The sequence below is a fragment of the Anolis carolinensis genome, unplaced genomic scaffold (genome assembly GCF_035594765.1).
Source record: "Anolis carolinensis isolate JA03-04 unplaced genomic scaffold, rAnoCar3.1.pri scaffold_24, whole genome shotgun sequence".
NCBI lineage: Eukaryota > Metazoa > Chordata > Lepidosauria > Squamata > Dactyloidae > Anolis > Anolis carolinensis.
This window is the reverse complement of record NW_026943833.1, coordinates 1,020,388-1,035,765: the sequence shown is the minus strand read 5'-3', so window position 1 is coordinate 1,035,765 and position 15,378 is coordinate 1,020,388. Positions and strand designations below refer to the sequence as shown.

At 40.1% G+C, this 15,378-nt stretch overlaps 1 protein-coding gene and 1 long non-coding RNA gene across 5 annotated transcripts in view; one reads left to right on the top strand and one right to left on the bottom strand.

Annotated features, from left to right (window-relative positions):
• The window catches only part of LOC134294819 (uncharacterized), a 3,965-nt gene extending 3,691 nt beyond the window's left edge, over positions 1-274 (top strand). The window contains exon 2 of the long non-coding RNA XR_010001500.1: positions 1-274. This exon is cut by the window's left edge and continues 794 nt beyond it. This is a non-coding gene — a long non-coding RNA (uncharacterized LOC134294819).
• ube3b (ubiquitin protein ligase E3B) overlaps positions 1-15,378 on the bottom strand; it is an 81,656-nt gene that overhangs the window by 29,834 nt on the left and 36,444 nt on the right. For all 4 annotated transcript variants that reach the window (XM_062966552.1, XM_062966553.1, XM_062966554.1 and 1 more), the window contains one exon: positions 2,302-2,473. In XM_062966552.1, the coding sequence (XP_062822622.1) occupies positions 2,302-2,473 (172 nt within the window). The remainder of the gene's footprint in view (positions 1-2,301; positions 2,474-15,378) is intronic.

Below are 15,378 nucleotides of genomic sequence, written 5' to 3'. Positions count from 1 at the left end.
GTTGTGCAAAAGTGTGTTTCAGAAATGAAACGGTTAACAGCAGGCTAGTTTTGATTGACAGCCTGTTGTGATTTCTATGACCTATCAGGCATGGTTTCCTGCTTTGGAGGTCGGAACTTCTTTCAGACTGAGGAATGTGCTTTCTTATCTCTGCGAGTGTTGAGCTGGTGCTTGCCGAGCGAAGAGGCTAAAGAGAATGCCAGCTCAGAGCGATGGCTTTTGCTGTGCTTTGTAAATATGTATTATAGATATTGAAATAAATGTTTGGACTTCAGACTACTCACGTGTTTGAGTCTGACACTGAACAGGAATTGGTGAGGCAGACGATTGCAACGAATTCATCAGGGTGCTGGAGAAGATGATTGATGGAGCTTGAAGAAACCCACCCAGCTCGCACCCTGACCCTCCACGCCGACAATAGTAACCATATAATATATTAATAATAATACAATATAGTATATTATATTTATTATTAAATCATTAATATATTTATTTCTTTACAACATTTCTACCCCGCCCTTCTCACCCTAGGGGACTCAGGGTGACCAAAGAGAAAAATAATTAATGCAATAATAAAAATGTGATCAATATAATATAACAAACATAATATATGATATAACATTACGATATAGTAACAGATATAATAATGATAATATATGCTAATATAATTATAATAAAGATATGATAGAAATATAGGAATTATAATATATGATATGTTATAATAAAATATGATTATAATGTAATGATATAACCAATATAATCTATAATGAAAATATGACGTAATATAATGATACTAGCTGTGCCCGGCCACGCATTGCCAGTTAGAAGGCTAAGCTTGGTCTCCTAGCAACCCACTCACCCCAGGGGACAGGCAGAGTTAGGCCTCACTTAGGCTTCTTCCACACTGAGGCCTGAGGCCTAACTCTGCCTGTCCCTTGGGCTGAGTGGGTTGCTAGGAGACCAAGCTTAGCCTTCTAACTGGCAGCAATTTGATGAAAGCAATTATTCCTCTCCCTCTAATTAGGACTTTATTTTTCTTTTCTTTTTGTTGTATGAACGTAGAGGCATGGATGAGGGGTTGTGCTGCCAAGTTTAGTGTTTCTGGGATGTGTAGTTTTGTTGTTTTGTCCTAGGCCAAAATTTCATTACCCTTTTATATATAGAGATAATAATGAAATAATAAACACAAAATATGATATAATATAATAATGAATATAATGCAATATAATGATATATTAATATGATACAATATAATGATATAATAATACTGAATGAATAAGAGACTCGTGCAAATTATTTAATGGCTTCCTGTTGAGTTTAGATTGGAAACACTGAACAAATCAGGGACTCGTGCAAATTACTTAACAGCTTCCCTCCTGTCAAGCTTGGATTGGAGACAGTGAAAAAATCAGGAACTCACACAAATAACTTAATACCTTCCTGTCGTGTTTGGATTGGAGACACTGAACAATTCAGGAACTCATGCAAATTACTTAACAGCTTCCTTCTTTTTGAGCTTTGGTTGGAGACACTGAACAAATCAGGGACTCGAGCAAATTACTTAACAGCTTCCTGTTGTGTCTGGATTGGAGACACTGAACTAGTGAGGGACTCATACAAATAGCTTAATAGCTTCCTGTCATGTTTGGATCGGAGACACTGAACGAATCAGGGACTTGTGTAAATTACTTAACAGTTTCCTTCCTATTGAGCTTGGACTGGAGACACTGAACCAATCAGGGACTTGTGCAAATTACTTGCAAAAACAGCTTCCTTCCTGTTGGTTTTGGGTTGGAGACACTGAACTAGTAAGGGACTCATACAAGTAGCTTAATAGCTTCCTCTTCTGTTTGGATTGGAGACACTGAACAAATCAGGGACTTGTGCAAATTACTTAACAGCGTCTTTCCCATTGAGCTTGGACTGGAGACACTGAACCAATCAGGGACTCATGCAAATTACTTAATAGCTTCCTTCCTTTTGAGCTTGGATTGTAGACACTAAACCAATCAGGAATTTGTGCAAATTATTTAATAGCTTCCTGTTGTGGTTGGATTGGAGACACTGAACTAGTGAGGGACTTATACAAATAGCTTAATAGCTTCCTGTCATGTTTGGATGGGAGACACTGAAGAAATCAGGGACTCGTGCAAATAATTTAATACCTCCCTATTGAGACTGAATTGGGCATACCTAGTGAATTGGGGACAAATAAGGGACTCGTGCAAATGACTCAATAGCTTCCTGTCTGGTATGAACTGCAAATGACTCAATGGCTTCCCCAGTCTGGTGTGGACCTACGTGATGAGGTGCCGTGAGCAGTCGCAGAAGAGGGTGAGCATGGCCAGGAGGCGCTGGGACTCCTCGGTGTCGTTGTTGAGGCACTCCAGGAAGAGCTTCAGCCCACCCTGGGGACCCAGCTCGCAGATGAAGGCCCACAGCTTCGGGAGGAGGTCGTCCAGGTACGTCAGGCCTAAGGATGACAGCGCAAGCTGAACGTGGAACCAAAGCATCGTAGTCAACAGAAAGCAAACTACAAGCGAAACCAAATCATAGGAGCGAACGGAGAGTGGGACCAAAGCATCGTGGTGCCTCCTAATCCAAAGCAAAGGACAACATCGCAAGCTCAACATGGAACCAAAGCATCGTAGTCAACTGAAAGCGAACTACAAGTGAAACCAAATCATAGTAGCGAACTGAGAGCGGGACCAAAGTATTGAACTAAACCAAAAGTGAAACTAAATAGTAGTGAACTGAAAGTGAAACCAAAACAGCATAGTGAACTGAAGGTGAAACTAAAGCAACATGGTGAATGAGAAGTGAAACCAAAACATCACGTGAAACTAAACAATAGTGAACTCAAATCCAAATCAAAGCATTGTGATAATCTGAAAGTGAAACAAAACCATCATAATGAACCAAAATGAACAAGTGAACTGAAAGTGAAACTAAAGCAACATGGTGAATGAGAAGTGAAACCAAAACATCACGTGAAACTAAACAATAGTGAACCCAAATCCAAATCAAAGCATTGTGATAATCTGAAAGTGAAACAAAACCATCATAATGAACCAAAATGAACAAGTGAACTGAAAGTGAAACTAAAGCAACATGGTGAATGAGAAGTGAAACCAAAACATCACGTGAAACTAAACAATAGTGAACCCAAATCCAAATCAAAGCATTGTGATAATCTGAAAGTGAAACAAAACCATCATAATGAACCAAAATGAACAAGTGAACTGAAAGTGAAACTAAAACAGTGTAGTGATCTGAAAGTGAAACCACAGCATCATAGTGAATGGAATAAGAAACCAAACGTGGTGGGGAACTGAAAGTGAAACTATAGCATTGTAATGAATCCAAATCCAAAGCAAAGCATGAAAGTAAACAGTAATAGTGAACCCAAATACAAACCAAATCATTGTGGTAATCGGAAAGTGAAACTAAACCATCATAATAAACCAAAATGAACTACAAGTGAACTGAAAATGAAACTAAAGCACGATATTGATCTGAAAGCAAAACCACCGCATCATAGCGAGCTGAACGTGAAATAAAACCACCATAGGGAACTGAAACGAATGAAAAGTGAAACTAAAAAATTTCTGTGAACTGGAAATGAAACTAAAGCGCTGTAGTGAGCGGAACGTGAAACTAAATATCGTGGTGAACTGAAAGTGAAACTAAACCATCATAATGAACCTAAATGAACCACAAGTGAAACTAAATCATAGGAGCAAACTGAGAGCGGGACCAAAGCATTGAACTAAACCAAAAGTGAAACTAAATAGTAGTGAACTGAAAGTGAAACCAAAACAGCATACTGAACTGAAAGTGAAACTAAAGCATCATGGTGAATGAGAAGTGAAACCAAAACATCACAGTGAACTAAACAATAGTGAACCCGAATCCAAATCAAAGCATTGTGGTAATCTGAAAGTGAAACTAAACCATCATAATGAACAGAAATGAACGATAAGTGAAACTAAATCATCGCTGTGAACTGAAAATGAAACTAAATCACTGTAGTGAACCAAAAGTGAAACCAAATCATCACTGTGAACTGAACAGGAAACCAAAGCATCGTAGTGAACTGAAAGCGAAACTGAATCATGGTGGACTGAAAGTGAAAGCAAAGAATTGTAGTGAACCAAAAGTGAACTGAACAGGAAACCAAAGCATCGTGGTGAACTGAAAGTGAAAGGAAAGCATCATAGTGAACCCAAATCCAACCCAAAGCATGGCAATGAACTCAACAGGAAACTAAACCCAAATACAAACCAAAACATTGTGGTAAATTGAAAGTGAAACTAAACCATCATAGTGAGTCGAAATGAACGACAAGTGAAACTAAACCTTGGCTGTGAATTGATAACAAAACTAAAGCACTGTAGTGAACCAAAAGTAAAACCAAAGAAACATAGTGAACTGAACCTGAAACTAAACTATAATAGTGAACCCAAATACAAACCAAACCACTGCCGTGAATTGAAAGTGAAACTAAACCATCACAGTGAACTGAAATGAAATACAAGTGAAATGAAACCATTGATGTCAACTGAAAATGAAACCAAAGCATCTTTGTGAACCCGAATCCAAACCATAGCATGGCAGTTATCTGAAAGTAAGACCAAAGCATGGCAGTGAAGTGGATGTGAAATTAAACAGTAATAGTGAACCCAAACCAAAACCAAAGCATTACGGTGAAACGAAAGTGAAACTAAACCATCATAGTGAGCCGAAATGAATGACAAGTGAAACTAAACCTTGGATGTGAACTGATAACAAAACTAAAGTTCTGTAGTGAACGAAAAGTGAAACCAAAACAACATAGTGAACTGAAGAGGAAATGAAAGCATTGAGAGGAACTGAAAGTGAAACCAAAGCATCATAGTGAAGTGAAATGAACTATAAGTGAAATTAAATGATCGATGTGAACTGCAAATGAAACTAAAGCAGTGTAGTGATCTGAATGTGAAACCACAGCATCATAGTGAGCAGAACAGGAAGCCTAAGTATCGTAGTAGACTGAAAGTGAAACTAAACCATCATAGTGAACCGAAATGAACCACAAGTGAAACTAAGCCTTGGCTGTGAACCGATAACAAAGCTAAAGTTCTGTAGTGAACCAAAAGTGAAACCAAAACAACATAATGAACTGAAGAGGAAATGAAAGCATCGAGAGGAACTGAAAGCGAAACCAAAGCATCATAGTGAAGTGAAATGAACTATAAGTGAAATTAAATGATCGATGTGAACTGCAAATGAAACTAAAGCAGTGTAGTGATCTGAATGTGAAACCACAGCATCATAGTGAGCAGAACAGGAAGCCTAAGTATCGTAGTAGACTGAAAGTGAAACTAAACCATCATAGTGAACCGAAATGAACCACAAGTGAAACTAAGCCTTGGCTGTGAACCGATAACAAAGCTAAAGTTCTGTAGTGAACCAAAAGTGAAACCAAAACAACATAATGAACTGAAGAGGAAATGAAAGCATCGAGAGGAACTGGAAGCGAAACCAAAGCATCATAGTGAAGTGAAATGAACTATAAGTGAAATTAAACGATCGATGTGAACTGCAAATGAAACTAAAGCAGTGTAGTGATCTGAATGTGAAACCACAGCATCATAGTGAGCAGAACAGGAAGCCTAAGTATCGTAGTAGACTGAAAGTGAAACTAAACCATCATAGTGAACCGAAATGAACCACAAGTGAAACTAAGCCTTGGCTGTGAACCGATAACAAAGCTAAAGTTCTGTAGTGAACCAAAAGTGAAACCAAAACAACATAATGAACTGAAGAGGAAATGAAAGCATCGAGAGGAACTGAAAGCGAAACCAAAGCATCATAGTGAAGTGAAATGAACTATAAGTGAAATTAAATGATCGATGTGAACTGCAAATGAAACTAAAGCAGTGTAGTGATCTGAATGTGAAACCACAGCATCATAGTGAGCAGAACCGGAAGCCTAAGTATCGTAGTAGACTGAAAGTGAAAGTGAAACTAAACCATCATAGTGAACCGAAATGAACCACAAGTGAAATTAAACCATCGCTGTGAACTGAAAATGAAACTCAAGGTGGAACCAGAGCATCACAGTGAACTTAACAGGAAACGAAAGCATCATGGGGAACTCAAAGTGAAACTGAAGCCTTGTAATGAAGTGAACAGGAGAGGAAAGTGGAAATGAAAGTGAAACAAAAGCATCATAGTGAACCCAAGCATGGCAGTGATCTGGAAGTAAAACTAAAGCATGGCAGGGAACTGAACATGAAACTAAACCATAATAGTGAATCCAAATACAAACCAGAGCATTGTGAATGACCTGAAAGTGAAACTAAACCATCATAGTGAGCTGAAATGAACAAGTGAAACTGAACTGAACTGAAAATTAAACTCAAAGCACTGTGGTGAACCAAACGTGAAACCGAAGCACGATAGTTAACTAAACAGGAAACGAAAGCAATGTGGGGAACTGAAAGGGAAACCAAAGCAGCCTAGTGAACTGAACGAGAACCTAAACAATATTAGTGAACTCAAATACAAGGCGAAGTCTTGTGGTGAACTGAAAGTGAAACTAAACCATCCTAGTGAAGTGCAATGTAGTGCAAGGGAAACGAAACCATCACTGTGAACTGAAAATTAAACTAAAGCTCTGAAGTGAACCAAATGGGAATGGAACAGGAAGTCTAGGGATTGTAGTAAACTGAAAGTGAAACTAAAGCATAATGAACTGAACAGGAAACGAAAGCATAGTGGGGAACTAAAGTGAAAGGAAAGGATCATCGTGAACCCAAATCCAAACGAAACCATGATAGTTCTCTGAAAGTAAAATGAAAGCATTGCAGGGAACTGAACGTGAAATTAAACAGTAATAGTGAACCGAAATGAACTACAAGTGAAACTAAATCATCCCTGTGAAATTAAAATAAAATTAAAGGATTTTAATGATCTGAAAGTGAAACCAAAGCATCATACTGAACTCAAATAAATTAAACCATCATTGCAAATGAAACTAAAGCACTTTGGTGAACCAAAAGTGAAACCACAACATCATAGTGAACGGAACAGGAAACCTGAGCATCGTAGTAAACTGAAACTAAAACAGTGTAGTGAACCGAACAGGAAACCAAAGCACTGTGGTGAACTGAAAGTGAAACTAAAGCATTGTAGTGAACCAAAAGTGAAACCAAAGCATCACAGTGAACTAAAGCATCGTAGTGAACCCAAATCGAAAACAAACCATGGCAGTAATCTGAAAATAAAACCAAAGCATGGCAGTGAACTGAATGTAAAATTAAACAATAACAGTGAGCCCAAATACAAACCAAAGCATTGCAGTGATCAGAAAGTGAAACTAAACCACCATAGCGTGCTGAAAAGAACTGGAAGTGAAACTAAACCATCCTTGTGAACCGAAAATTAAACTCAAAGCACGGTAGTGAACTGAAAGTGAAACAAAAGCATCGAAGTGAACCCAAATGCAAAACAAAGCATAGCAGTGATCTGAAAGTAAAACCAACGCACGGCAATGATCTGAAGGGGAAACTAAACCATCATAATGAACTGAAATGAACGACACATGAAACTAAACCATCGCTGTGAACTGAAAATGAAACTTGAGCACTGTGGTGAACCAAACGTGAAACCGAAGCACGATAGTTAACTAAACAGGAAACGAAAGTAATGTGGTGAACTGAACGAGAACCTAAACAATACTAATGAACTCAAATACAAGGTGAAGTCTTGTGGTGAACTGAAAGTGAAACTAAACCATCCTAGTGAAGTGCAATGTAGTGCAAGGGAAACAAAACCATCACTGCGAACTGAAAATGAAACTAAAGCTCTGAAGTGAACCAAATGGGAAACCAAAGCATCATAGTGAACTGAAATAAATTGTAAGTGAAATTAACCATCATTGCAAATGAAACTAAAGCACTGTAGTGAAACAAAAGTGAAACCAAAACAACATAGTGAACGGAACAGGAAACCTAAGCATTGTAGTAAACTGAAACTAAAGCATAGTGAACTGGACAGGGAACAAAACAATAACAGTGAAGTCAAATACAAACCAAAGCATTGCGGTGATCTGAAAATTAAACTAAACCATCACAGTGAACTGAAATCAACTATAAGTGGAACTAAACCATTGCTGCGAACCAAAAGTGAACTGAACAAGAAACCAAAGCACGGCAGTGGACTGAAAGTGAAACTAAACCCAAATACAAAGCAAAGCATTGCAGTAAAATGAAAGTGAAACTAAACCATCATAATGAACCAAAATGAACAAGTGAAACTCAATCATCGCTGTGAACTAAAAATGAAAGTAAAGCACTGTAGTGAACCAAAAGTAAAACCAAAAGAACATAGTGAACTGAAGAGGAAACAAAAGCATCGTGGAGAACTGAAAGTGAAACAAAAGCACTGTAGTGAACCCAAATCCAAACCAAACATGGCCGTGATCTGGAAGTAAAACTGAAGCATGCCAGGGAACTGAACATGAATCCAAACAATAATAGTGAGCTCAAATATAAACCAAAGCATTGTGATGATCTGAAAGTGAAACTAATCCATCTTATTGAACTGAACAGGAAACCAAAGCATCGTGAACTGAAAATGAAACTAAAGCATTATAGTGAACCAAAAGTGAAACCAAAGCATCACAGTGAACTAAAGCATTGTAGTGGACCCAAATCGAAAACAAACCATGGCAGTAATCTGAAAATAAAACCAAAGCATGGCAGTGAACTGAATATAAAATTAAACAATAACAGTGATCCCAAATACAAACCAAAGCATTGCAGTGATCAGAAAGTGAAACTAAACCACCATAGCGAGCTGAAAAGAACTGAAAGTGAAACTAAACCATCCTTGTGAACCGAAAATTAAACTCAAAGCACGGTAGTGAACTGAAAGTGAAACAAAAGTATCGAAGTGAACCCAAATGCAAAACAAAGCATGGCAGTGATCTGAAAGTAAAACCAACGCACGGCAATGATCTGAAGGGGAAACGAAACCATCATAATGAACTGAAATGAACGACACATGAAACTAAACCATCGCTGTGAACTGAAATTGAAACTTGAGCACTGTGGTGAACCAAACGTGAAACCGAAGCACGATAGTCAACTAAACAGGAAACGAAAGTAATGTGGGGAACTGAAAGGGAAACCAAAGCAGCCTAGTGAACTGAACGAGAACCTAAACAATACTAATGAACTCAAATACAAGGCGAAGTATTGTGGTGAACTGAAAGTGAAACTAAACCATCCTAGTGAAGTGCAATTTAGTGCAAGGGAAACGAAATCATTGCTGTGAACTGAAAATGAAACTAAAGCTCTGAAGTGAACCAAAAGGGAAACCGAAGCAACATAGTGAACTGAAGAGGAAATGGAAGCATCATAGTGAATTGAAAGTGAAACCAAAGCATTGTTTCAAAGCATTGTTTCAAATCCAAACCAAAGCATGGCAGCGATCTGGAAGTAAAACTAAAGCACGGCAAGGAACTGAACATGAAACTAAACCCAAATAAGGACCATAATATTGTGGTAAAATGAAAGTGAAACTAAACCACCTTAGTGAGCCAAAATGAATGAAAAGTGAAACTAAACCATCAATGTGAATTGAAAATGAAACTAAAGCACTGCAGTGATCTGAAAGTGAAACCACAGCATCATAGTGAACGGAACAGGAAACCAAAATATTGTGGGAAACTGAAAGTGAAACTAAAGCATCAGAATCAATCCAAATCCAATCCAAACCATCGCAGTGAATAACATGAAACTATATAGTGAATCGAAACCAAAACATCGTGGTGATCTGAAAGTGAAACTAAATCATAATGAACCTAAATGAACCACAAGTGAAGTGAAAATGAAACTAAAGCACAATAGTGATCTGAAAGTGAAACCACTGCATCATAGTGAACGGAACAGGAAAGCAAACGTGGTGGGGAACTGAAATTGAAACTAAAGCATCGTAATGAATCCAAATCCAAACCAAAGCATGAAACTAAATAATAGTGAACCCAAAAACGAAAGCATCGTGGTGATCGCAAAGTGAAACTAAACCATCATAATGAACCGAAATGAACTACGAGTGAACTGAAAATGAAACTAAACCACGATCATGATCTGAAAGTGAAACCACCGCATTATAGCGAACTGAACGTGAAATTAAACCATCACAGGGAACTGAAATGAATTAAAAGTGAAACTAAACCATAACTGAGAACTGGAAGAAAACTGAAAGTGAAACAGACCATCACAGAGATCTGAAAGTGAAACCAAAGCATCGTAGTGAACTCAAAGTGAAACCAACCATCGTGGTGAACTCAAAGTGAAACCAACCATCGTGGTGAACTCAAAGTGAAACCAACCATCGTGGTGAACTCAAAGTGAAACCAACCATCGTGGTGAACTCAAAGTGAAACCAAAGCATCGTGGTGAACTCAAAGTGAAACCAAAGCATCGTGGTGAACTCAAAGTGAAACCAAAGCATCGTGGTGAACTCAGAGTGAAACCAAAGCATCGTGGTGAACTCAGAGTGAAACCAAAGCATCGTGGTGAACTCAGAGTGAAACCAAAGCATCGTGGTGAACTCAGAGTGAAACCAAAGCATCGTGGTGAACTCAAAGTGAAACCAAAGCATCGTGGTGAACTCAGAGTGAAACCAAAGCATCGTGGTGAACTCAAAGTGAAACCAAAGCATCGTGGTGAACTCAGAGTGAAACCAAAGCATCGTGGTGAACTCAGAGTGAAACCAAAGCATCGTGGTGAACTCAGAGTGAAACCAAAGCATCGTGGTGAACTCAAAGTGAAACCAAAGCATCGTGGTGAACTCAGAGTGAAACCAAAGCATCGTGGTGAACTCAAAGTGAAACCAAAGCATCGTGGTGAACTCAAAGTGAAACCAAAGCATCGTGGTGAACTCAGAGTGAAACCAAAGCATCGTGGTGAACTCAGAGTGAAACCAAAGCATCGTGGTGAACTCAGAGTGAAACCAAAGCATCGTGGTGAACTCAGAGTGAAACCAAAGCATCGTGGTGAACTCAAAGTGAAACCAAAGCATCGTGGTGAACTCAAAGTGAAACCAAAGCATCGTGGTGAGCTCAGAGTGAAACCAAAGCATCGTGGTGAACACAAAGTGAAACCAAAGCATCGTGGTGAACTCAAAGTGAAACCAAAGCATCGTGGTGAACTCAAAGTGAAACCAAAGCATCGTGGTGAACTCAAAGTGAAACCAAAGCATCGTGGTGAACTCAAAGTGAAACCAAAGCATCGTGGTGAACTCAAAGTGAAACCAAAGCATCGTGGTGAGCTCAGAGTGAAACCAAAGCATCGTGGTGAACTCAAAGTGAAACCAAAGCATCGTGGTGAACTCAAAGTGAAACCAAAGCATCGTGGTGAACTCAAAGTGAAACCAAAGCATCGTGGTGAACTCAAAGTGAAACCAAAGCATCGTGGTGAACTCAAAGTGAAACCAAAGCATCGTGGTGAACTCAAAGTGAAACCAAAGCATCGTGGTGCGCTCAGAGTGAAACCAAAGCATCGTGGTGAACACAAAGTGAAACCAAAGCATCGTGGTGAACTCAAAGTGAAACCAAAGCATCGTGGTGAACTCAAAGTGAAACCAAAGCATCGTGGTGAACTCAAAGTGAAACCAAAGCATCGTGGTGAACTCAAAGTGAAACCAAAGCATCGTGGTGAACTCAAAGTGAAACCAAAGCATCGTGGTGAACTCAAAGTGAAACCAAAGCATCGTGGTGAACTCAAAGTGAAACCAAAGCATCGTGGTGAACTCAAAGTGAAACCAAAGCATCGTGGTGAACTCAAAGTGAAACCAAAGCATCGTGGTGAACTCAAAGTGAAACCAAAGCATCGTGGTGAACTCAAAGTGAAACCAAAGCATCGTGGTGAACTCAAAGTGAAACCAAAGCATCGTGGTGAACTCAAAGTGAAACCAAAGCATCGTGGTGAACTCAAAGTGAAACCAAAGCATCGTGGTGAACTCAAAGTGAAACCAAAGCATCGTGGTGAACTCAAAGTGAAACCAAAGCATCGTGGTGAACTCAAAGTGAAACCAAAGCATCGTGGTGAACTCAGAGTGAAACCAAAGCATCGTGGTGAACTCAGAGTGAAACCAAAGCATCGTGGTGAACTCAAAGTGAAACCAAAGCATCGTGGTGAACTCAGAGTGAAACCAAAGCATCGTGGTGAACTCAAAGTGAAACCAAAGCATCGTGGTGAACTCAAAGTGAAACCAAAGCATCGTGGTGAGCTCAGAGTGAAACCAAAGCATCGTGGTGAACTCAAAGTGAAACCAAAGCATCGTGGTGAACTCAAAGTGAAACCAAAGCATCGTGGTGAACTCAAAGTGAAACCAAAGCATCGTGGTGAACTCAAAGTGAAACCAAAGCATCGTGGTGAACTCAAAGTGAAACCAAAGCATCGTGGTGAACTCAAAGTGAAACCAAAGCATCGTGGTGCGCTCAGAGTGAAACCAAAGCATCGTGGTGAACACAAAGTGAAACCAAAGCATCGTGGTGAACTCAAAGTGAAACCAAAGCATCGTGGTGAACTCAAAGTGAAACCAAAGCATCGTGGTGAACTCAAAGTGAAACCAAAGCATCGTGGTGAACTCAAAGTGAAACCAAAGCATCGTGGTGAACTCAAAGTGAAACCAAAGCATCGTGGTGAACTCAAAGTGAAACCAAAGCATCGTGGTGAACTCAAAGTGAAACCAAAGCATCGTGGTGAACTCAAAGTGAAACCAAAGCATCGTGGTGAACTCAAAGTGAAACCAAAGCATCGTGGTGAACTCAAAGTGAAACCAAAGCATCGTGGTGAACTCAAAGTGAAACCAAAGCATCGTGGTGAACTCAAAGTGAAACCAAAGCATCGTGGTGAACTCAAAGTGAAACCAAAGCATCGTGGTGAACTCAAAGTGAAACCAAAGCATCGTGGTGAACTCAAAGTGAAACCAAAGCATCGTGGTGAACTCAAAGTGAAACCAAAGCATCGTGGTGAACTCAAAGTGAAACCAAAGCATCGTGGTGAACTCAGAGTGAAACCAAAGCATCGTGGTGAACTCAGAGTGAAACCAAAGCATCGTGGTGAACTCAAAGTGAAACCAAAGCATCGTGGTGAACTCAGAGTGAAACCAAAGCATCGTGGTGAACTCAAAGTGAAACCAAAGCATCGTGGTGAACTCAGAGTGAAACCAAAGCATCGTGGTGAACTCAGAGTGAAACCAAAGCATCGTGGTGAACTCAAAGTGAAACCAAAGCATCGTGGTGAACTCAAAGTGAAACCAAAGCATCGTGGTGAACTCAGAGTGAAACCAAAGCATCGTGGTGAACTCAGAGTGAAACCAAAGCATCGTGGTGAACTCAGAGTGAAACCAAAGCATCGTGGTGAACTCAGAGTGAAACCAAAGCATCGTGGTGAACTCAGAGTGAAACCAAAGCATCGTGGTGAACTCAGAGTGAAACCAAAGCATCGTGGTGAACTCAAAGTGAAACCAAAGCATCGTGGTGAACTCAGAGTGAAACCAAAGCATCGTGGTGAACTCAAAGTGAAACCAAAGCATCGTGGTGAACTCAAAGTGAAACCAAAGCATCGTGGTGAACTCAAAGTGAAACCAAAGCATCGTGGTGAACTCAAAGTGAAACCAAAGCATCGTGGTGAACTCAAAGTGAAACCAAAGCATCGTGGTGAACTCAAAGTGAAACCAAAGCATCGTGGTGAACTCAAAGTGAAACCAAAGCATCGTGGTGAACTCAAAGTGAAACCAAAGCATCGTGGTGAACTCAAAGTGAAACCAAAGCATCGTGGTGAACTCAAAGTGAAACCAAAGCATCGTGGTGAACTCAGAGTGAAACCAAAGCATCGTGGTGAACTCAGAGTGAAACCAAAGCATCGTGGTGAACTCAGAGTGAAACCAAAGCATCGTGGTGAACTCAAAGTGAAACCAAAGCATCGTGGTGAACTCAGAGTGAAACCAAAGCATCGTGGTGAACTCAGAGTGAAACCAAAGCATCGTGGTGAACTCAGAGTGAAACCAAAGCATCGTGGTGAACTCAGAGTGAAACCAAAGCATCGTGGTGAACTCAGAGTGAAACCAAAGCATCGTGGTGAACTCAGAGTGAAACCAAAGCATCGTGGTGAACTCAGAGTGAAACCAAAGCATCGTGGTGAACTCAGAGTGAAACCAAAGCATCGTGGTGAACTCAGAGTGAAACCAAAGCATCGTGGTGAACTCAAAGTGAAACCAAAGCATCGTGGTGAACTCAAAGTGAAACCAAAGCATCGTGGTGAACTCAAAGTGAAACCAAAGCATCGTGGTGAACTCAGAGTGAAACCAAAGCATCGTGGTGAACTCAGATTGAAACCAAAGCATCGTGGTGAACTCAAAGTGAAACCAAAGCATCGTGGTGAACTCAAAGTGAAACCAAAGCATCGTGGTGAACTCAAAGTGAAACCAAAGCATCGTGGTGAACTCAAAGTGAAACCAAAGCATCGTGGTGAACTCAGAGTGAAACCAAAGCATCGTGGTGAACTCAGAGTGAAACCAAAGCATCGTGGTGAACTCAGAGTGAAACCAAAGCATCGTGGTGAACTCAGAGTGAAACCAAAGCATCGTGGTGAACTCAGAGTGAAACCAAAGCATCGTGGTGAACTCAAAGTGAAACCAAAGCATCGTGGTGAACTCAAAGTGAAACCAAAGCATCGTGGTGAACTCAGAGTGAAACCAAAGCATCGTGGTGAACTCAGAGTGAAACCAAAGCATCGTGGTGAACTCAAAGTGAAACCAAAGCATCGTGGTGAACTCAAAGTGAAACCAAAGCATCGTGATGAACTCAAAGTGAAACCAAGCATCGTGGTGAACTCAAAGTGAAACCAAAGCATCGTGGTGAACTCAAAGTGAAACCAAAGCATCGTGGTGAACTCAAAGTGAAACCAAAGCATCGTGGTGAACTCAAAGTGAAACCAAAGCATCGTGGTGAACTCAAAGTGAAACCAAAGCATCGTGGTGAACTCAAAGTGAAACCAAAGCATCGTGGTGAACTCAAAGTGAAACCAAAGCATCGTGGTGAGCTCAGAGTGAAACCAAAGCATCGTGGTGAACACAAAGTGAAACCAAGCATCGTGGTGAACTCAGAGTGAAACCAAAGCATCGTGGTGAACTCAGAGTGAAACCAAAGCATCGTGGTGAACTCAGAGTGAAACCAAAGCATCGTGGTGAACTCAGAGTGAAACCAAAGCATCGTGGTGAACTCAAAGTGAAACCAAAGCATCGTGGTGAACTCAAAGTGAAACCAAAGCATCGTGGTGAACTCAAAGTGAAACCAAAGCATCGTGGTGAACTCAA